The 24,343-nt window shown below is 36.1% G+C and overlaps 2 protein-coding genes across 2 annotated transcripts; both read right to left on the bottom strand.

The window, feature by feature from the left end:
* Positions 1-316: 316 nt before the first annotated feature.
* Positions 317-24,343, bottom strand: LOC124441521. Its single transcript, XM_046992001.1, has 6 exons — positions 24,235-24,343; positions 18,699-18,758; positions 7,917-7,973; positions 4,406-6,501; positions 918-1,027; positions 317-384 (listed from the first exon to the last, which is right to left on the bottom strand). Exons 4-6 carry the CDS (start codon positions 6,499-6,501, stop codon positions 317-319), a joined length of 2,274 nt encoding a protein of 757 aa, XP_046847957.1. The 5' UTR covers positions 7,917-7,973; positions 18,699-18,758; positions 24,235-24,343.
* Positions 19,216-22,174, bottom strand: LOC124441256 (craniofacial development protein 2-like). Its single transcript, XM_046991707.1, has one exon. It carries the CDS (start codon positions 20,925-20,927, stop codon positions 20,187-20,189), a length of 741 nt encoding a protein of 246 aa, XP_046847663.1. The 5' UTR covers positions 20,928-22,174; the 3' UTR covers positions 19,216-20,186.

Genomic DNA, 24,343 nt, shown 5'->3' with positions numbered 1-24,343 from the left:
ACCTGGAAAATCAAAGTGAAGCACCTTTCATGTTGATGGAGAAATGCTCAAAGGTGAAAGAAGGCGACTTTGACCAAAATTACAGTACAAATAAGATCACAACAGTAAATATGGGCCAGACACATATGATCAGAAAAAAGCCCCATTTTTCTTGGCTACATCAGTACATAAAACATACATAAAGATAAACTACATTGTCAAGTGGTCACCAATGCCAGATCTATCAAAACGCTTGTCAGCAAAGTATTTTTATTGTGTTTAATCTTTAAAGAAAGGAATGGATTTGTGGCTCCATTTCAAGGAACAAGATGCTTTGTTAGCCGCGGTTTTTGGGTATGTTTTCTTTCTCCTTTAGCTGACCAGCAACAGTTGTATTTTCAATTTCTGTAGGCAAAGATTTAAATGGAGTGTTTGTTTGGTTCTATTTGTTGTTTAATAAGACAAATCTTAACATGTACATCAATTACATGAAAAATTATAGTGCTTAGTAAGTATAATATAATTATATATTCAAGTTCTGCCACATTAAGTTCCTTTTAAATCCATTGTTTTCAATTAATTACGACATGCATATATGAATTCATTTCCTCTTCTTCTATCTCCTTGTACGTTTTCTCAAAGACAGAACTATTTTAGCTTCTAGCAAACAAAAGACAAATAAAAGTGCAAATGCTTCAATTTCAATATCTATAGTTTACTTATAACCAAATGAAGATTGTTGTATATTATTTATCGCTCGTTCATAAAAATCTTTTACTTTTTCGTACTCGCCATTTTACTGTAAACTGAACCCAGATTGTTGTACATTGTCGCAATATGAACATAATCAGGACCAAATGCTTTCGTTTCAATTCTTATTGCTTGTTCAAAAAAATCTTTTGCTTTTTCGTACTCTCCCATATCTCTGTAAACCATACCTACATTGTTGTACCTTATCGCAATATTAACATGGTCAGGTCCAAATGTTTTCGCTTCAATTTGTATCGCTCGTTCATAAAAATCTTTTGCTTTTTCGTACTCTCCCATTCTAATGAAAACCGAACCTAGATTGTTGTACCTTATCGCAATATTAGCATGGTCAGCTCCAAATGCTTTCGTTTCAATTTTTATCGCTCGTTCAAAAAAATCTTTTGCTTCTTCGTACTCTCCCATATAATAGTAAACCAAACCCAGATTGTTGTACGTTGTCGCAATATTAACATAGTCAGGTCCAAATGTATTCGTTTCAATTTGTATTGCTCGTTCATAAAAATCTTTTGCTTTTTCGTTCTCTCCCATTTTACTGTAAACCAAACCCAGATTGTTGTACGCTGTCGCAATAGTAATATGGTCAGGTCCAAATGTTTTCGTGTAAATTTGTATAGCTCGTTCATAAAAATCTTTTGCTTTTTCGTACTCTCCCATATTATCGTAAACTGAACCCAGATTGCTGCACGTTTTCGCAATATTAACATGGTCAGGTCCAAATGTTTTCGTTTGAATTTCATCGCTCGTTCATAAAAATCTTTTGCTTTTTCGTTCTCTCCCATTTTACTGTAAACCAAACCAAGATTGTTGTACGTTGTCGCAATATTAACATGGTCAGGTCCAAATGTTTTCGTTTCAATTTGTATCGCTCGTTCATAAAAATCTTTTGCTTTTTCGTACTCTCCCATATAATGGTAAACCGTACCCAGATTGTTGTACGTTGTCGCAATATTAACATGGTCAGGTCCAAATGTTTTCGTTTGAAATTTCATCGCTCGTTCATAAAAATCTTTTGCTTTTCGTACTCCCATTTTACTGTAAACCAAACCCAGATTGTTGTACGTTGTCGCAATATTAACATGGTCAGGTCCAAATGTTTTCGTTTCAATTTCTATCGCTCGTTCATAAAATCTTTTGCTTTTTCGTACTCTCCCATATTATGTAAACTGAACCCAGATTGTTGTACGTTGTCGCAATACTAACATGGTCAGGTCCAAATGTTTTCGTTTGAAATTTCATCGCTCGTTCATAAAAATCTTTTGCTTTTTCGTTCTCTCCCATTTTACTGTAAACCAAACCCAGATTGTTGTACGTTGTCGCAATATTAACATGGTCAGGTCCAAATGTTTTCGTTTCAATTTGTATCGCTCGTTCATAAAAATCTTTTGCTTTTTCGTACTCTCCCATATTATCGTAAACTGAACCCAGATTGCTGCACGTTTTCGCAATATTAACATGGTCAGGTCCAAATGTTTTCGTTTGAATTTCATCGCTCGTTCATAAAAATCTTTTGCTTTTCGTACTCTCCCATTTTACTGTAAACCAAACCCAGATTGTTGTACGTTGTCGCAATATTAACATGGTCAGGTCCAAATGTTTTCGTTTCAATTTCTATCGCTCGTTCATAAAATCTTTTGCTTTTCGTACTCTCCCATATAATGTAAACCGAACCCAGATTGTTGTACGTTGTCGCAATATTAACATGGTCAGGTCCAAATGCTTTTGTTTGAATTTCTATCGCTCGTTCATAAAATCTTTTGCTTTTCGTACTCTCCCATATCTCTGTAAACCAAACCCAGATTGTTGTACGTTGTCGCAATATTAACATGGTCAGGTCCAAATGCTTTTGTTTGAATTTTCATCGCTCGTTCATAAAAATCTTTTGCTTTTTCGTACTCTCCCATATCATAGTAAACCAAACCCAGATTGTTGTACGTTGTCGCAATATTAACATGGTCAGGTCCAAATGCTTTCGTTTGAATTTCTATCGCTCGTTCATAAAAATCTTTTGCTTTTTCGTACTCTCCCATATCTCTGTAAACCAAACCCAGATTGTTGTACATTGTCGCAATATTAACATGGTCAGGTCCAAATGCTTTTGTTTGAATTTTCATCGCTCGTTCACAAAAATCTTTTGCTTTTTCGTAGTCTCCTTTATCTTTGTGAACTGAACCCAGATTGTTGTACAGTGTCGCAATATTAACACGGTCAGGTCCAAATGCTTTCGTTTGAATTTCTATCGCTCGTTCATAAAAATTTTTTGCTTTTTCGTACTCTCCCGTATCTCTGTAAACCAAACCCAGATTGTTGTACATTGTCGCAATATTGACATTGTCAGGTCCAAATGTTTTTGTTTGAATATTTATCGCTCGTTCACAAAAATCTTTCGCTTTTTCGTACTCTCCCTTATCTTTGTAAACTGAACCCAGATAGTTGTACGTTATCGCAATATTAACATGGTCAGGTCCAAATGCTTTCATTTGAATTAATATCGCTCGTTCATAAAAATCTTTGGCTTTTTCGTATTCTCCCATCTCTCTGTAAACCAAACCCAGATTGTTGTACGTTGTCGCAATATTAACATGGTCTGGTCCTAATGCTTTTTTTTCAATTTCTATCGCTCGTTCATAAAAATCTTTTGCTTTTTCGTACTCTCCCTTATCTTTGTAAACCGAACCCAGATAGTTGTACGTTGTTGCAACATTAACATGGTTAGGTCCAAATGCTTTCGTTTCAATTTCTATCGCTCGTTCATAAAAATCTTTTGCGTTTTCGTACTCTCCTATATCTCTGTAAACCAAACCCAGATTGTTGTATATTGTCGCAATATTGACATGGTCAGGTCCAAATGCTCTTGTTTGAATTTTCATCGCTCGTTCACAAAAATCTTTTGCTTTTTCGTAGTCTCCCTTATCTTTGTAAACTGAACCCAGTTTGTTGTACGTTGTCGCAATACTAACATGGTCAGGTCCAAATGCTTTTGTTTGAATTTCCATCGCTCGTTCATAAAAATCTTTTGCTTTTTCGTACTCTCCCATATCTTTGTAAACCGAACCGAGATTGTTGTAAGTTGTTGCAACATTGACATGGTCAGGTCCAAATGCTTTTCTTTGAATTTTCATCGCTCGTTCATAAAATTCTTTTGCTTTTTCGAACTCTCCCATATCTTTGTAAACCGAACCGAGATTGCTGTACGTTGTTGCAATATTAACATGGTCAGGTCCAAATGCTTTTGTTTGAATTTCCATCGCTCGTTCATAAAAATCTTTTGCTTTGTCGTACTCTCCCATATTATTGTAAACTAAACCCAGATTGTTGTACATTGTCGCTATACTGACATGGTCAGGTCCAAATGCTCTTGTTTGAATTTTCATCGCTCGTTCACAAAAATCTTTTGCTTTTTTGTAATCTCCCATATCATGTAAACCAACCCAGATTGTTGTACGTTGTGGCAATATTAACATGGTCAGGTTCATCTGCTTTCGTTTGAATTTCTATCGCTCGTTCATAAAAATCTTTTGCTTTTTCGTACTCTCCCATATCTCTGTAAACCAAACCCAGATTGTTGTACATTGTCGCAATGTTGACATGGTCAGGTCCAAATGCTATTGTTTGAATTTTCATCGCTCGTTCACAAAAATCTTTTGCTTTTTTGTACTCTCCCTTATTTTTGTAAACTGAGCCCAAATTGCTGTACGTTGTCGCAATATTGACATGGTCAGGTCCAAATGCTTTAGTTTGAATTCCCATTGCTCGATCAAGAAAAGCTTCAGCATTTTCATATTCTCCATTCTTCAAAAGCAATGAACCCAGCCAGCCGTACGAAAATGAAACTTCAGTATGATCAACACCTAACACTTTAATTTGAATTTCTTTCATTTGATAAAGTACTTTAGTTGCAAGATTATAGTAGCAAGATCTTTCTAAAACATCTACAAAATATTTGGCAAATTTCCAATTTCTTTCATCAAGTTTTTGTTTTGATGATTTTACATCGATCAACTTATTTAGGAAATGTCGAAATGGTGAATTTGATTCGAATTTAACGAATTTAATTAGATGTGGAATTATTTTGATTTCATCTTCTCTGTCTTCAAATTGATTTAGTGCCCAAGCAACTTGACAGGCAAGATCAGCTGCCGACTCTTTAGAATTATTTTCGTTTTGTTTACAGCCAAAGGTCTCCCATGAATAATTTTTGATGGCTTCGTGTACAACGCTGTGCAGGCGGATGTCGTTGTTTTCCGTTTGAAGGAATAAAGAACAATGCTTTAATTGAAGACAGACATCTTCTGCAGATTTTTGTGGATCAATGCTTTTAATAAATTGTATTATAACATCTTGTGGTAAGGGATCGAAAGATATTATTGAGAAAAGTTTAAAAACATGTTCCAACAAGATGGATTCTTCGGCATTTTTTTGTACTGCTAACATAACAGTTTTCATTCCTAAGTAAGATGTGTTTATTACTTGAAAATTGGCATCCATGTTCTGTCGCTCTCCTTCAATCAACTTATCAAAATAATGCTCCCAGGTGAATGTTGGATTTGCACTTTTTACACTGCCTACGTAGTAAGCAGCATTTGCCAGGAACAACGGTTGACGATCTAATTTGTCTGATAAATCCTTTAAAAGTTTTTCATCGTTATTTAGAATATCAGAGAAGACAGATAGAAGTTTTCGACATTTTTCATTATTCATACCATGACTAACTGAAATGTGTTTATTTAGACTTCCATCTGATGGTATAGCATCTGTATTTTGGACAGTTACTATAATTTGACCATTTTTCCAGCTATGATCACCAACTTGAGGTAATAATGGATAAATTTTATGAAGTTCAACCACGTTATCTACAACAATCCACCATGTTTGCCATGATTTCAGTTGCTGTGTCAGCAATAATTGAAAATCTTTGATTTTGTCTTCGCTGCTTTTTGCTTCTTTTAAAATATTTTTAATGACAGTTTTATCATTGTTTAAGCGTTGATAAAGTTCAGCGTAAGTTTTCAAAAGAGAGTCGATATCTTTTCCTTCGAGTGTCATCACAAATGTCGTTTGACTTTCCCAGTCAAACGAAATATACATTTCTTCGCAAACTTGTCTGGCTAATTCAGATTTACCACTGCCAGGATTACCAGAAATATAGTAATATGTTAGTTCATTATTGTTAGTACTGCGCAAGTTATTGAGATCTGCTGTGATTTGATTAAGTAACTCTGTACGTTTAACCACACCGTGATTTGATTTGCTAGGAAGTACTTGAAAAGAACTAAATCTGTTTCGCTGACTTTTTATTTCATTAATTTCATTAAATGAAAATCCTAGATCTTGAAACGAGTTTTCAATATCACAAACCATTGTATGATATTTCGAATCAGATACTTTTTTATCTTTATTATGAGCGTTTTCGTTTCTTACATTACGAAGTTTGTTTACAGCATCTCTAACTTTTGGCTCGATTTTTGTTCCAATTGATTTGGAATACAATATCGCTGCGAATAGCGTCGTACAATCCCACTTACTAGTGTCACCATTTTGAAAATTTGACAGAATATGTTTTTCAGGAGGTCTCCCTTTTGAAGTTTCAATTTTGAACAACTTCTGACCACTAACGTTTGTATTTTCCCATACTCCGAGAGATTCTTTGTAATGTGTGTTCCATTCTTGGATAAAAAGATCAACAAGTTTCTTTGTAACATTTTTAAGTATTTTTTGCAGGTAGAAGTAATTAATTTTTTCTCTTGACTGCATCTAAGGGTCATAAAATCATTAATATCAACATAAATTGGTTCTTTAATTTGAGTTTGTAGGCAACTAAAATTGTTGAAGATCAAACATGGCTACGTAATGTTACAGTTGTACTTGTACGTGTAAAAGGATATCGAGGGTGGCAACTGAAAACAACGCAATTGGACATTTTAGTTTTCCTGCATTTAGGCATTTGACAACATTTTGGTTGTGGCGTCGCCAGGATTTTGCGAGTAAGAGGGCACGAAATTTGTACCACGTCAGTCGCTAGCAAAATGGCCCTAAAAATTGCTTCTGCACAGTTAGTTTTGTAGTATCCAATAAGAATATAAGTTTGTTGTTTCGTTTTGACAAGTTGACATTTGATGGACAATAAAAAAATCAGACAGGAGATAAACGAAGGGCGATGTAATGAAAATAGCGAGTTGTGAACGTTCATAAATAAAACCAGAAAACCTGCGAATTTTCGTAGATAAATACTCGGGAGGCAAGCAATTTACAAAAATATTTGAAATGAGCTATCGGAATATTTAATCAATTACATCGTATTCCTAGCAATGATGCTGGAAAGTTCAGTGTTTTTAAACGTTAAATTATCTAAAATTTATTTGTAATTGTTTGAACTTTTCAGACCTGCTGTATGAATATTTGAAATGAACTATTGGAATATTTAATTAATTACATCGTATTGCTAGCGATGATGCTGGAAAGTTCAGTGTTTTTCAACGTTAAATTATCTAAAATTTATTTGTGATTGTTTAAAAAATCCCATCAAAATCAACAAATGTTATTCATATCAAAAATGCCTTTCAACAAAGACACAGAAGAATACAAAAATTGTGATCATGCAAATCTTTAGCAACTAATTGTTCCATAGTTATCTAACACGAAATTTGCGAAATATAAAGATCTAGATAATAAACTTCATACTCTCTTTCGATGTAAATATTCTGGTCCTATATTCACTATAATATCAATGGTTGTACGTTGACATACCATCTAAATTGATCAAAGATCTTTAAGATCTTGTTGACTGTTTTTGTTGACGATTCAGAATATGTTTAACAGAAGATTTGTAAATTGTATAAGACGTAACAAATTAATGAAAAAAATAAAATGTTGTACACGTCTTGATAAAAGCCATGTTAGAAAAAGTAAAATTATTGCACATAATGACATGCATATCTAACATTCTTTGACGCGTCATTATTTTGACTCATCTTATCAATTTAGTAGCTTCTCCATACAAATAATATTTAAAATAAACTTTTGGAATGTGTAGTTTACGTTAATGTGAGAAAGATCAGTACTTTCCAATGGTAAATGTACAATGGTAGTACTGAAATTATTAATATAAGTCATTTGAGAGATATTACATCCAAACAAACAATTACAGGTAGAATTTAAAATCAACATACCTTCACAAATTCAGAAACATTAAAGACGACACAACCAACTACATGATGTCTTTGCTTCTGTTTGATAATAAAGAAATTGGAATGTTTACTAAATGTTCAATTTTAATCACCTGCTGTTTTTATTGTAACATATTGAATTCTGTTCATACCCAATTGACTATGTAATGCAAATTTTTTATTTTAGCTATGACTGAAGTAAACACAAAGAAGTATTGACTTGGAAGCTTTATACCAATAAACTTTTCACAGTTTACTATTATTTATTTCAATTAATGAACATCCTGACTTACATGCAAACTAACTAAAATATTCATAAAGGAAGACGGGGCAGCCAGCCTTTTACAAGTAAAATAGCTCAAAAATTAAAGATTTATAATTTATGAAGTTAAGAAAATCGATAAACCGAGCTTCTTTGAAATTGTCAGCATTCCAACTTTGAAACGTGGTCAATGAAGTTTTGTCATTTTGTAAACTTTTGATACAGATAAACAAATAACTTGATCAGGGGCGTGAGAGGCAAGTAAAAATGGGGGCTCAGGATTTTAGGGGCAGTTTTTAGTTAAAAAGGGAATTTCAGAGTAATTAATCTCGAAGTCTCAAACTTTGAATAATTTTATCTCATCTAAGTAATCCGAGATACTTCAAAACTGATAGCAGTTGGACTTGACAGTTCATCATGCAAAGTTTTGTCATTTTGTGAACTTTTGACGCAAACAAATATTTTAAATAGTCTATCTTACAACAAGTTTAACAATCATAGACCAGAAAAAAATCACGTGTACTATTAAGAGAAGAAGTGAGCTTTTCACTCCAAGTAGGCGCATTTTCTAAAGACATGCCTAGAAAAACGTTTTTATGTCATCATCTGTGTTAGGAATAAGATAAATAGATAGATGAATATATGAATGAGGAGAAAATTCTACTTGATAAAGCCATGTTAGATAAAATTAAAATTATTGCACATAATGATATGCATTACTGAAATTTTGTGACGTGTCATAATTTTTATTTTTCTTGTTGATTTTTTAGCCCTGCCTTACCAATGATATTTGAAAAGAATAATGAAATTAATTGTTGGTGATAATGCAAGAAAGGTCAGTATTTTGAAATGATAAATTATCCAATGTGTTATTGGAAAAATCCTACCAAAATCAACAGATGTATCAACTTATAACATATGAAGTGCAAATTACACCACGAAAATGACATTCAGGTTTTTTATGACCAATATAACAAATTCTGGACATAAGAACAAACAATGACATTATGATAGGTAAACTTTATAATCAACATAACTTCACAAATTCAAAAAGATTAAAGAAGACGCAACCAACTACATGATGTCTTTGCTTTTGCTTGAGAATAAAGAAATTGGAATGTTCACTAAATTTTCAATATTAATCACCTGCTGTTTTTATTGTAAAATATTAAATTCTGTTCATAGCAGCGATACGATAGAATGGGATGTGCAAATTTTATATTTTTTTGCTATAACTGAAGTTCACCCACGGTACTCGGGTAAATTGAATAATTTGAGTCACTTCTTGATAAAACCTAAACACAGTCCACCTACAAACATCCCAACTTACATGAAAGCTAACATAAATAACCATAAAGGAACAAGAAGCATCCAACCAAATAATATATGATATTATTATTCACCATGTGAGCATTCTTGGCTGTGATTGGTCAACTGCCTGCAGATAATTCTCGACATCTGTATGTTATGACGTCATAACCCACAGATAATAATTTCCACAAGTATGGCCGCCATTAAAAACTGGGTTTGAAAACAAATCAAACATCATCGATATTTGCCACAGTTTCTAATAACGATGTGAAAGCTATTAAAGGAAAAGGATGCAGAAACACTAAAAAAGCGGCGACGCTGTCTTTGAACACATTTACAACATATTTAAACCAGGGGCGGATCTAGAGTATGTCAAATCCGTCGCGCGACTGATGTTTGAAATTCAAAAATTACATATTCATATTAATTAAAAATTCATTAATTATTCTTACTTTATTATCGTATTTACTTCGTGATAAAAATCCAGCTTTAGTTATTATTGAAAACTACTGACTAATCCAATAAATATCTCGTTGGTAACCAGATCAGTTGAATTTTAACTGACCTGGAATAACTGACTGATAAGCGGGTGGCTTGACTAGTTCAACTGATAAAGGAGTCTATGAACGCCAAAAACGCTTATTTTATTGTTCAATGGTCAGATCTGTGGACAGTCTGGAATGGTCTCGACCGATAAGAGGGGTGGCCGGACGTATAAGGGAGTCCAATTGCTATCTTACAATTGGTTCATTTGAATTTTTGTTTTATTGTGATTGGTTTGACGGATTTCGACTGATAGCCAACTGAACTAACATAGTCAAGCCACTGTTCGAATTGAATGTTTGATCGTTTCATAGTAATTTTTATAAGCATGATAGAAACTAAACTACAATCAGATCAGGGGCGGATCTAGAGTATGTCAAATCTTCCGCGCGACTGATGTTTGAAATTCAAAAATTACCTAAAACCATGACCAGCCGACAATTTAAAGAAGTATAATATAAAACAACTTCCGAAGAAACAAGACATCTTGAGATTGCAAAATATGAATCAAAACAAGACGAGAAGTAAACTGTAAATTTTCGACTTTATTTCAAAGTCATCCTCAGACAGAATGATATTTAAAACCAAACATACACATATATATTTACAACGCATGAAATAAGTAAACGGAAATAAGCAATAGAAATTAAATAGTGTGATATTTACAATGAGTTGGAAGAGGTGTAGTATTACAAAAGGATGAATTGAAACTGCCGACCCGACTGGTAGAATGAGTGTGTTATAAATTAAGAAAAGAGTTGTATTCTTTGCTAGCCTTAAGTCCCGTGTTTAGAAAAGGTTTGTTATGTTTAATGAGTAGTGCTTCAAGAAAAGCAAGAATGTGGTAGTTGTTAGATTTGGTTGAGTGAAGTATTTATAGTTGTTGAATACAAGGTTTTCTATAGGAGAGGGAGTTCTGGGAGGTGGAGTGAGATCATTGAGTTGTGAGAACTGGTTTTGTAGAGTCGCCAAGAATTGAGCGTTTTCGCACTCAGAGAAATGCTGGCCAACTGAACTAGAAGAGAGTCTGGTTGCATGTTCTCTGAGCCGTACAGACAGGCATCTTTGTGTCATGCCGATGTAGGTTTTACCACAGCCAGGGCAAGTTATTTCGTATATAAGATTACTGCGAGAAAGTGAAGGAAGTTTGTCCTTGTTAGAGACAAAATAGGACAGTTTTTTAGTGTCATAAATAGTAATAAATTTCACCGGTTGAGAAAGATGTTTTTGTATTTTCTTAAAACAGGATTTTAAGAGGAAATCGCCACGCATGCCAAGATAAGGAATACGAACCCAGATTTTAGGTAGATTATCATCTATAGAAGAGCGGTTGTCAATGGAAATAGAATCATTGTATTTGGATTTTAGCTTTTTAAACAAAAAGTTTTTAACGCTGTTAGGATAACCGTTCCAAGACATGTAAGATTTGATTATTTCAATTTGATTGTTGAAAAGTGCTTTATTGCTACAAATTTTGAAGGCACGGTGGTAAAGAGATTTTACCCATGCAATTTTACCATGAAAAGGTTCGAAGCTAGAGAAGTGTGAGTACTGACCAGTGTGGGTGTCTTTTCGGTAAATGTCAGTTCCGTCAACTGAAATTTTTATATGTAGAAAGTGAATTATGCCATCGTGAAATGTATCAACTGTGGATGTGAGATTGGCATCAAAACTATTAAATTTCGATAAGACAGCGGAAATATTGGAGGGTTTAATCAAAACAAGCGTGTCATCAACGTAACGGTTGTAGAATTTTATTGTGCCATCATTAATGAGATCGGAAACTATTAATTTTTCAAATTCGGTTAAAATTATATTAGCAAGGACAGGTCCTAATGAGGAACCCATAGAAACGCCGTCTTTTTGGGTGTAAATGGTGTTATTAAAAGAAAAGGCAGTTTTGTTGCAGCAATCTAATATGAGTTTTTTTAATGTAGACTTTTTTAAAGTTGTTGAAATTATGTGTTCATCGTAAATGCGGTCTAAAATGATTTTGACTGTGCGAGACAATGGAACGTTGGTAAAAAGGGATTCAACGTCGAATGAAACAAATTGATAGCCTTCAGCGAACAGATGTTTAGGAATGTTATTAATATTAGTTACGGCGTCAAAAGAGTCAGAAAGGGAAAAGGAATTTAGAGTGAGAGGATATAGAAGGGAAGATAAACATTTGCCAACGCTGTAGTGAGTCAAGAGAGTCAAATTGTTCGTCAGTAATTTCACCACGTTTGTTAAGTTTACGAAGGTAGTTTTGAAGAGAATGAAGTCTGGTTAGTGTCGGGTCGTGATTTAATTTCTTAAACTTAGAGGGGTTAGAGAAGAGGGATTCAACAGAAGATATATAATCAGAGCGGTTTATAAGTACAATGCCATTTCCCTTGTCAGGCTTGAGAATGGCAAATGTTTCGGTTAATTTGTGCAGAATATTTCTCTTCATGCGCCCTAACTTAAATTCTTTTAGGTCTAAATCAATATAATTGTATGTAAAAGAACGAAGTGAGTTTTTAACCTTATCTTCAACATATCGTCCTTCCTTAAAAGAATCCAGTCTTGAAATTTGTCTCCAGACGTCTTCAGCAATAGCCATGATTTCAAGTTGGTTCGGTCGAGTGGGAAGACCATATCTGAGTCGTAGTTTCAGCACATCTAGTTCATCAGAAGAGAGTGAGTGATTTGTCGGGTTCACTATCGTTTCATTAGGGTTTGCGGTGATGCCATCAGTTGTTCGTTTAAGAGAGATTAAGACAGATAGCTTTTTTTGATGTCTGGAAGCGATTTTGGTTTTCTCAGATGAGAGCAAACGGTTGATGGAAAAGCATATGAGTTTGTATTTCATCCACGTGGTGCGTTGAGATAGTTGATGTTTAAGATCAGTGGTTTCTGTGGTAAGTTTAGAAAGTGTTGTCTTTTTGTCGTGTTGTCTTTTTTCTAAACTTACCACAGAAACCACTGATCTTAAACATCAACTATCTCAACGCACCACGTGGATGAAATACAAACTCATGCTTTCCATCAACCCTTCATCTGAGAAAAACAAAATCGCTTCCAGACATCAAAAAGCTATCTGTCTAATCTCTTAAACGAACAACTGATGGCATCACCGCAAACCCTAATGAAACGATAGTGAACCTGACAAATCACTCACTCTCTTCTGATGAACTAGATCTGCTAAAACTAGGACTCAGATATGGTCTTCCCACTCGACCGAACCAACTTGAAATCATGGCTATTGCTGAAGACGTCTGAGACAAATTTCAAGACTGAATTCTTTAAGGAAGGACGATATGTTGAAGATAAGGTTAAAAACTCACTTCGTTAACATACATATTATATTGATTTAGACCTAAAAGAATTTAAGTTAGGCGCATGAAGAGAAATATTCTGCACAAACCGAAACATTTGCCATTCTCAAGCCTGACAAGGAAATGGCATTGTACTTATAAACCGCTCTGATTATATATCTTCTGTTGAATCTTCTCCCTCTAAGAAATTAAATCACGACCCGACACTAACCAGACTTCATTCTCTTCAAAACTACCTTCGTAAACAAACGTGGTGAAACCTCGACGACAATTGACTTTTGTTTATCTTCCCTTCTATATCCTCTCACTCTAAATTCCTTTTCCCTTTTGACTCTTTTGACGCCGTAACTAATATTAATAACATTCTAAACATCTGTTCGCTGAAGGCTATCAATTTGTTTCATTCGACGTTGAATCCTTTTACCAACGTTCCATTGTCTCGCACAGTCAAAATCATTTTAGACCGCATTTACGATGAACACATAATTTCAACAACTTTGTCTACATTAAAAACTCCTATTAGATTGCTGCAACAACAAACTGCCTTTTCTTTAATAACACCATTTACACCCAAAAGACGGCGTTTCTATGGGTTCCTCATTAGGACCTGTCGCTAATATAATTTTAACCGAATTTGAAAATTCTTTGTCAACTCGCTTGTTTTGACAATATTTCCGCTGTCTTATCGAAATTTAATAGTTTTGATGCCAATCACATCCACAGTTGATACATTTCACGATGGCATAATTCACTTTCTACATATAAAGTTGACTGACATTTACCGAAAAGACACCCACACTGGTCAGTACTCACACTTCTCTAGCTTCGAACTTTTCATGGTAAAATTGCATGGGTAAAATCTCTTTACCACCGTGCCTTCAAAATTTGTAGCAATAAAGCACTTTTCAACAATCAAATTGAAATAATCAAATCTTACATGTCTTGGAACGGTTATCCTAACAGCGTTAAAAACTTTTTGTTTAAAAAGCTAAAATCCAAATACAATGATTCTATTTCCATTGACAACCGCTCTTCTATAGATGATAATCTACCTAAAATCTGGGTTCGTATTCCTTATCTTGGCATGCGTGGCGATTTCCTCTTAAAATCCTGTTTTAAGAAAATACAAAACATCTTTCTCAACCGGTGAAATTTATTACTATTTATGACACTAAAACTGTCCTATTTTTCTCTAACAGGACAAACTTCCTTCACTTTCTCGCAGTAATCTTATATACGAAATAACTTGCCCTGGCTGTTGTAAAACCTACATCGGCATGACACAAAGATGCCTGTCTGTACGGCTCAGAGAACATGCAACCAGACTCTCTTCTAGTTCAGTTGGCCAGCATTTCTCTGAGTGCGAAAACGCTCAATTCTTGGCGACTCTACAAAACCAGTTCTCACAACTCAATGATCTCCTCCACCTCCCAGAACTCCTCTCCTATAAACCTTGTATTCAACAACTATAAATACTTCACTCAACCAAATCTAACAACTACCACATTCTTGCTTTTCTTGAAGCACTACTCATTAAACATAACAAACCTTTCTAAACACGGGACTAAGGCTAGCAAAGAATACAACTCTTTCTTAATTTATAACACACTCATTCTACCAGTCGGGTCGGCAGTTTCAATTCATCCTTTGTAATACTACACCTCTTCCAAGTCATTGTAAATATCACACTATTTTTTCTATTGCTTATTTCCGTTTACTTATTTCATGCGTTGTAAATATATATGTGTATGTTTGGTTTTAAATATCATTCTTTCTGAGGATGACTTTGAAATAAAGTCGAAAATTTACAGTTTACTTCTCGTCTTGTTTTGATTCATATTTTGCAATCTCAAGATGTCTTGTTTCTTCGGAATTTGTTTCAAAAATCACCTATTCATATTAATTAAAAATTCATTAATTAATTTTACTTTATTATCGCATTTACTTCGTGATAAAAATCCAGCTTTATTTATTATTGAAAACTAATGACTAATCCAATGAATATCTCGTTGGTAACCAGATCAGTTGAATTTTAATTGACCTGGAATAACCGACTGATAAGCGGGGTGGCTTGACTGGTTCGACGGATAAAGGAGTCTATGAACGCCGAAAACGCTTATTTTATTGGTCAATGGCCAGATCAGTGGACAGTCAGGAATGGTCTCGACTGATAAGAGGGATGGCCGAACGTATAAGGGAGTCCAATTGCTATCTTACAATTGGTTCGTTTGAATTTTTGTTTTATTGTGATTGGTTTGACGGATTTCGACTGATAACCAACTGAACTAACATAGTCACGCTCACTGTCTGAATTGAATGTTTGATAGTTTCATAGTAATTTTTATAAGCATGATAGAAACTAAACTACAATCAGATGGAATTTATGGAAATCTTTTACCAATTCATATATTGACATGAATGCTGCTGTCCAAACTTTGAATTTTTTCAAGAGGGTGAAAAATTTATGGATAAATTGTAAATGCTTGGCAAAGACGATCTCGCGAGCAACATTTCAGTCATTGATGTTCAAAAGAAAGCCAACATTGTTTTGAGTTTTATCAGCAGAAATTTACATCCAAAATCGTAAGTAAAGGACAAGTGAAGTGTATGCATAAATGTGATATATCAAAGTCAATTTATGCGAGTGTGTGATGCGATTTATGTCAATATGGCGTATGGTAAGCAGATTGATGCTTCTAAAATTGTTGTTGCCGAGGGACTTTTAGCTATGATTTCTTTAGTGCTTGGGGAATCGTGGCCGTTATATGGCAGCGAAATCCTACATTCCTGCAAATATATTTCAATGGACAAAAAATCTGTTTCCATAAGGCGCCATACTATTATTTACTTTATCATAAACAAATGTTTGGGGCTTTTCAGTTTATGATCATTGATCATTCAATCATTGGACAGTTATACTACATATTGTTTAAGATTTGAGAAAATTAACATTGATTACATGAGAAGCTGTTTACTATAACCTGTGATTTTGAGTCTTCTGATCCATGAAGCTTTTTATTTTGACAATTTGACTGGAATGGTATTAAACCTGAGTATTTCACATACATAAAATGTTGTCCCATGTCACATATTGTCCCCTTTTCTAACTGAACACCTCATGTAGAGATGTAAAGGTGAGTTAATCTACGGCTCATACCAGTTTGTTTGCCAGAAATTCCAAAGGGCTATTGATGTATGAAAAGCATTTTCTATATAGTAAAAATGTCTTCCTATGTATGCAGATAAACTTTGAAATTTGGCAAAACAGCAAAGTATTTTTCATGATCACTAGGTAATTTTTCTGATGATCATTATAATTTCTAAACTAAGTTATTTCAGATTTACATTTAAACGAGCTTTGATCATATGAAAAGATATTTATCATAACCAGTAAGCATGACACATGAACCAATTTTAACATTCATATAATTATATAATTAAAGACATGTTGGTTACATTCTGTTTGTATTTGCAAATACAATGCTACAAGTGATTGCTATATAGCACACCTTGCATATACTTACAGAAGATAATAGTCTAGTGAAATGCCTAATAAACATTTATGGCATTAAGCTGTCCTTAACTGCAAATTTTCACTCTGATAATTTTTGCGTAATCTTTGGCAGAAAAAAATTTTGAGTTTTTTCTCAAAAAGGGTTACAATAAACTTGCATGGTTTGAAGTCGGTCACATGCATGAACGGTCACTTGTAGTACCAAATTTCTCACTTAACTCATTACATAGAGGTTTGAATGGGTTTCTCTTGGGGGGTCTATGCCTGACAACTTGGTAGAAATTCTTAAAGACTATATCTGTTTTTGAATAGCATTATTATAAAATAAATTTTACGTTCCTAGACATGCTAATGAGCCATATATTTGGCATGATAATGAGCCTAAATATTTGGCAAAACATTCAAGTATTGTTCACTTCATATTTTTTTTTAAAAACGTAAGCAAAATGTGTTGTTTTTACGCAAAAACGATGCCCACAAAATACATTTTGTATTGCTCTAAAACGCTGAAAATGGCATTTTCAAGGCTCTGAAATTCAAAATTTCTCAAGGGAGAATGTCTCAGACTTCCCCCCCCGTGCGGAGCGCCTCCGACGTTTTGACTGATGTTTGAAAAATCCTAGATCCGCCCCTGATTTAAACGAGACGAACTTTAATAAACCGTCTGACAAAAACAAATTAGCGAAGGTTTGAAAAATGTTTTATATGGATATGTTCTGATAATACTTCAGTGAATAATAAAACAATTATTGAATTCGTGTTTCGCATGATATTAAGAATTATCCAGACCTCAGTCAATGTTATCCGCCTCAGTTTCGCTTCGGCAGATAACAATAAAATCGGTCTAAATAATTCTTGATATCATGCTCAACCTCATCCAATAATTGCTTATTATTGTTCGTTACAGTTAATTAACATCGCTAAAAAATCAAAGATTAGAAGTAGAAACTATTTTTCTAAAATATTTAACGACTTATGTTTGCAAACAAATCTGCATATAAAAGACTTCTGTCTAATGGATAAATGCCAATACAAAAAATGGCAATGTTTTTTTGAATTGTGTTGTATTATTGGTCTTAAACATTGAAAATATACTAGAACGCCAACTCCTTTACTAGCTAGTTCTATAGACCATTTTTAAGCTCGTGAAACTATGAGTCAGCTAATGTTTACACAGCAGTTTACGCGTGACCAACCTTATTCCATACCATGCATACATAAAACTTGAAAAATTATTATAAGATTACAAGGAAGAGGAATTCCTCTTGAATTTAATCATTGTAGCAATATTATCTTTCATGCGTTTTACTTCAATAGTTTTACAACTATTCATTTATTATTCTCTCGAAAAGACAGCGAGAAAGAGCACGTGAGTCAGGGTCATATGGAAATTCTCTGTGTCCTTGTAGGCCTGTTCGCCTTTGTTTGGATGGATAAAACGTGACAAAAAGAATGACAAAATAACAAAAGTAAATCTTTTCTGTATTTTAACGACAATCATGTCAGAAAGTACAAAACTACAGTGCACAATGACATCCATTACTGAAATTCGGTGACGTGTCACTAATTTGACAAATCTTATTAATTTTGTAGCCTCGCAATACAAATATTCGAAATTATCTGTTTGAATATATTGTTAGTATGGTGAAGCGGAAAATGTCAGTATTTTCCAATAGTAGATAATTCATAAAGCATTTGAACTTGTTCGAAACAAATGTTATCCATATAAAACATATGAAGTGCAAAGTCCACCACAAAAATGACATTCAGGTTTTTTCTGACAAATATAACAAAATTCTAGACATAAGAACAAACAATAACATTATGATAGGTAAACTTTATAATCAACATACCTTCACAAATTCCGAAAGAGTAAAGAAGACGCAACCAACTACACGATGTCTTTGCTTTTGCTTCATAATAAAGAAATTGGAATGTTAACTAAATGTTCAAATTTAATCACCTGCTGTTTTTATTGTAAAATATTGAATTCTGTTCATAACAGCGAGACGATAGAAAGTGAAATGCAAATTATATATATTTTAGCTATGGCTAAGTGTAGACAAAAATTGATTTAGAAATTTTAAAGAAAGACAAAGCAGCAAGCCTTATATTATGCTACCATTTACAATTTTAGATCGTCCTCCGTTTATTTCGTTTTTTTTGTTCATTAATCTTACACACGTTTTCGCATTTCTTACATATTTACTGTAGTGTAAAGACTGTTATTGTTTATTGCTTTCGATTATTGTAAAATATGTGCAAAATAAGAATAACACTATGTTAAGAAAACATGACTGCTTTATCGTTTTTAGCTTTAAGCGATGTATACCCACAATACCCAGGTAAATTGAATAAATTGATAACAAATTCAATTTTAGTGCACTTTAATTTAAATAAAATTTACACACAGTTTACTTTTATTCATGTATTTTGAACTATTTTGGTTATCAAACATCCCAAGTTATATGAAAGCTGACGCAAATAGCCATAAAGTAAGATAAAGCATCCACCCGAAGAATTTCTGATAACAGACGTTACAATTATTTAATATAGCTGAAAAAATCAAAGATTAGAAATAAAATCTTTTCCAAATATTTAACGACTTATGTTGTGCAAACAAAACTTCAAATAAAAGTTTTGTCCTATTATTTTCTTGGCTTGGCTTCGCGAACGAAGATTTTATGAAGGGGGCTGTCCACGTCGACTACAGCACGCTCGTGGCTTACAAGTCCGATGCGAGACAAACAGGTTCGGCCGCAGCGGCTACAGTCAAAGGTCATGTCAGGTACGGCTTAAGGTTCCCGGTTCTTCCACCTGCGGCGTTTCTCCCTCAAGTTCTCTGTACGAGAGTCCTCAAAGGAGGAGACAGCCTGGGGACAGTACGACACCAGGAATCACGGTCAGCAGCAAGAATAGACCACTGGCGGTGGTCGATATGGCAGGCTCCGAGGGACTTCTTCAGAGAGTCTTTGTAGCGTTTCTTCGGTGCCCCTCTGTCACGGTGGCCAGTGGAAAGTTAGCCATACAAGGCAATTTTGGGCAGGCGCTGACCATCCATTCTGGAAACGTGCCCTGCCCAACGTAGCTGCGACTTCAGTAGCATGGCCTCGATGCTGGTGATCTCCGCCTGTGTGAAGACCTCAACATTGGTGACGTAGTCACTCCAGTGAATGTTGAGGATGGTGCGGAGACAGCACTGATGGAAGCGCTCAAGGAGGCGTAGGTGGTGACGGTAGATTACCCACGACTCAGAGCCGTACAAGAGGGTGGTGAGTACGACGGCTCTGTACACGCAGATCTTGGTGCCTTTCTTCAAAGACTTGTTGTTCCACACTCTGTTATACAGTCTGCCAAAAGCGCTGCTTGCCTTGGCCAGTCTTTTTAGTGGTGAGCCCCAGGACTTCTTCTGATGTCTGCAGTATGGCTCTTTTCAAATGAAGCCAAAGTGGATCAGGTGAGGGATCTTCTGGGCAGCCGTCGTTTTCAAGCTTGAACTGCAAGCACGTCTGGAAGTCAGCTCTCACTACAGCTGATTGTAGCCTACTGAGCTTGAACATTTTCTTTGGGGGCCCTCCCTTTCTTGATTTAGGTTTGAAGTGAAGTCTGAGTTTGCAGCGCACGAGGCGATGGTCAGTGTGACATTCTGCGCTGGGCATCACTCTGGTGTGTAAGACGTCTTGGAGGTCTCGTTGGCGCACTAGAACGTAGTCAATAAGGTGCCAGTGTTTGGACCGAGGATGCATCCAGGTTTTTTTCAGACTGTCCTTTTGTTGGAAGATGGTGTTGGTGACGACAAGTTGCTGCTCCATGCAAAACTCCAGCAGCAAGCGCCCGTTGTCGTTGCAGTTACCAACGCCATGTCTGCCAAGCACTCCTTTCCAGGCAACAGCGTCTTGTCCCACTCTGGCGTTGAAGTCGCCAAGGATTATCACCTTATCGTCTGAGGAGGTGCTTCGAAGAACTCTGCGGAGCTCTGAGTAGAACTTGTCTTTTTCTGCAGGCACAGCTTGAAGAGTAGGGGCATACACACTGAAGAGCGTGGCATACTTTTTGTTCTTCAGAGAGAGGCGCAAGGACATGATGCGGTCAGAATGACCAGTTGGCAGGTTTCCAACTTGGAAGCGATGGAGGTTCTAACCATGAAGCCGACGCCTGGGAGACACCTTTCTGTTGCATGTTTTCCTGAGCAGAAGAGGGTATATCCGGCGCCATGCTCCTGAAGGCTGCCTTCTTCAGGGAAGCGAGCTTCGCTGAGGGCAGCAATGTCGACACCTAGCCTGGACAGTTCATGTGCAATCAAAGCAGAGCGACGTTCAGGTCTGTTGCTGTCAGCTTTGTCAAGCATGGTTCTGATGTTCCAACATGCCAGTTTCAGTGCTTTTGCACCCATACCAGTGGGTACATACCTTCCTTTCTTTGTTGCTGTTTGACCGCTAGTAAAGATGCCCGTTGACCACGGCAAGCCAACTGGGGGGATGAGAGAGGAGCTTTGGTTAGGCCACCTTTTCTAGGCCCCTCTCCTTGTGGAGCAAACAGTGCTGTCCCTAAAAAGGGCTGCTTGGTCGTTCAGGGTGCTGCCGAGTGATGTTGTCATCTCGAGTCAAAATCAGGCGACCAATATCCCGAACCGCCTGCATGCAGGATTGGGACTGCGGCTTCCAGAGACATCTTTCACCTGCCGGTTTCGCCCCTTTCCCATCCCTACAGGACTTGGTAGAGTTGAAGGCGTCGCAGATGTGAACGTATCCTTCGAGCGTGCGCAGATGAGTTTTAAAGTGAAGTGTAGTGTGCGCAGTGCTGGCCCCACCCTTTACACCGGGGTTCATCTGTCATGGCCTAGCGAGCTGAGACGGTGACAGCAAGATCCACGGGTCGTAGGTTTTACATCAGACTGTCCTTGTCCTAGCCTCTGGCTCAAAAACCTACCTCGGAGGCACGAGGACATGATGGCCGTTGAGCTCGTCGTGGAGCCCTTCCGCCCTGGCCGGTGACCACAGAGAAGCTCGTTGCATTCTGCCGAAACTGAAGCCGATTTGACTATCAGAACCGCCAGTGTTAGCACTCTAGTAGCTCATCCGCCCATCCGTGACCCTGGCAAGGGAGGCAAAGGGTGTACTAGCACTTGCCTAAGGTGCGCACCCAAGGCTAGTAGAGGGAAGGAGGCGCCTTACGGCTCCATTCTAGACCGGCTTCAAGCTAAGTCTAGCCACTACCCAAGTTTGTCTTATTATAATAAATGGCTAAATGCCAATAAAAAATGTCGCAGCGTTTTTGTGAAATTTGATGTTTTAATGGTCTTTAACATTGAGCTGGAACTCCCTTCTAGTTCTATTGACCACTTTGTAGCTCGCAGTTTCACACGGCCATAAATTATGAGACTATAAAGGCTGAAACACACTAGGCAGTCGCTTTAGTCGCGTGTCTAAAACTACCGCTTTGTGTGGTTACTAAGCTAGTAGCGTAGCCGCGTCATCTAGTCGCTTTGAAAGTTCAACATGTTGAACTTTTGACATTGGTCGCTTTAGTCGCTTTACACTGATTGGCCAATAGATACATTTTAACTTCCTAAATGCATATCATATTCTCTGTCATAAGCATCATACGGAATTTATACATTATGCCTTGGAAAACGAAGGCAATATATAATGAATTTACACTGGAATCTTTCAGTTTTTGTATGACTCATCAAATAGGGACAATAGGAGCTACAAACTGGAACCTTAATGCGCAACCTAAATGCACAGAATAAGATTGTCCACGATATACGCGTAATGGGCTATGATCATATTGGCGTGTTTCAACTGGCTTGTTCTCTTTTTTCCACATAGTAGTTTGTACTGAGTAACTATTCATATATAAGTAAAAATAATAAAGGCCAAAATAAAAAGTTTAAGTGATGTCTGTGTCTGTAACAAACAGAAATCTCCGCCATGTTCAATAGACGCCTCGGTAAATGTCGTGATGGTCGCTGCATGTGTGTTTCTGGCGTTCAAGCGACTGACGCGTGCGCATCAATTCGCTTTGGACGCGCGACTGAAGCCTGGTTTCCATATGATCGTTTCTGTCGCTAGAGTCGTTTCTGTCTGTTGAAAAAGTCCTCTGCGGTGATCAAACGACAGAAGCGATTATTGCGATGAACTGGTTTCCATTAATCGTATGCATCGTATCTAATTTGAACTAGTCACCAAACACTTGCTGTATGATGTATTCAAAATGGCGGCAGTCAATCGAAAAGGAAGACTTGTAGCGTGTTATTTTCTTTTGCGTGTGCTGAGAAGAAGGCGAGAGCGAAAGCAAAAAAGAAAACATCGTTTTTGGGTTCGTCCCATGTTTCAAAGAAGAGAACGTCTTGGAATTTTTCATACTCTTGTTCAAGAAGTACGTGGAATTACGGATGTATCATGGGATATATCAAGTCGCTTATGGCGTAACGATCGTTTTGCACCGGTTTCCATTAAAAAAATGCAAGCGCGTAAAAGGTGTTTCCGGTCGTTTCTGTCGCAAGGATAGAACTCTAGTCTATCTCAAACGATCGACACGCATGGATCGTTTCTAACGTAAGGATCGCTTTTGTCGTTTGAGTTGAGCGTTTCCATATGATCGTCTCTGTCGCTTCTACAAATTGCAAGCGACAAAGACGATCCTTACGACAGGAACGATCATATGAAAACCGGGCTTGAAGCGACTGCCTATTAGTATCACTGTCAGCTAGTGTATACACAACACCTCATGCATGACCAACCTTATTCCATACCATGCACCGATACATAAAACTTAAAATACTTATAATATCACAAGGAAGCAAAATTGCTTTTGAATTTAGTCATTATAGCAATATTATCTTTCATGCGTTTTACTTCAATAGTTTTACCATTATTCATTTATTATTTTCTCGAAAATAGACCGTGAAAGAGCACATGAGTCACGGACGTAGGGAATTCCTCAGTCAGTGTCTTTTAAGGCCAGTGTGCCTCTGTTTGGAATCTTTGGATGGATAAAACGTGACAAAACGAAAAACAAAAGTAAATCTTTTCTGTATTTTAACGACAATCATGTCAGAAATACAAAACTACAGTGCACAATGACATCTGAAATTCGGTGACGTGTCACTAATTTGACAAATCTTGTTAATTTAGTAGCTTCGCCATACAAATATTTGAAATAATCTATTTGAATGTATTGTTAATATGGTGAAGCTGAAAATGTCAGTATTTTCCAATATTAGATAATTCATAATGCATTAGAGCTTGTTTGAAACAAATGTTATCGATATAAAACATACATAACGCGGAAATGGCTTAGGTTATTTATGACAAATTACAATATTCTGGACATAAAGTCAAAATACAATATTACAATAACAGGTAAACATTAAAATCAACATACCTTCACAAGTTCAGAAAGATTAAAAAAGACGCAAACAACTACATGATGTCTTTGCTTTTGCTTGACAATAAAGAAATTCGAATGTGCACTAATGATGTATTTTCCGGTT

This window comes from Xenia sp. Carnegie-2017, unplaced genomic scaffold, assembly GCF_021976095.1.
Source record: "Xenia sp. Carnegie-2017 unplaced genomic scaffold, XeniaSp_v1 HiC_scaffold_20, whole genome shotgun sequence".
NCBI classification, from domain to species: domain Eukaryota; kingdom Metazoa; phylum Cnidaria; class Anthozoa; order Malacalcyonacea; family Xeniidae; genus Xenia; species Xenia sp. Carnegie-2017.
This window is presented reverse-complemented; position numbering and strand designations above follow the sequence as displayed.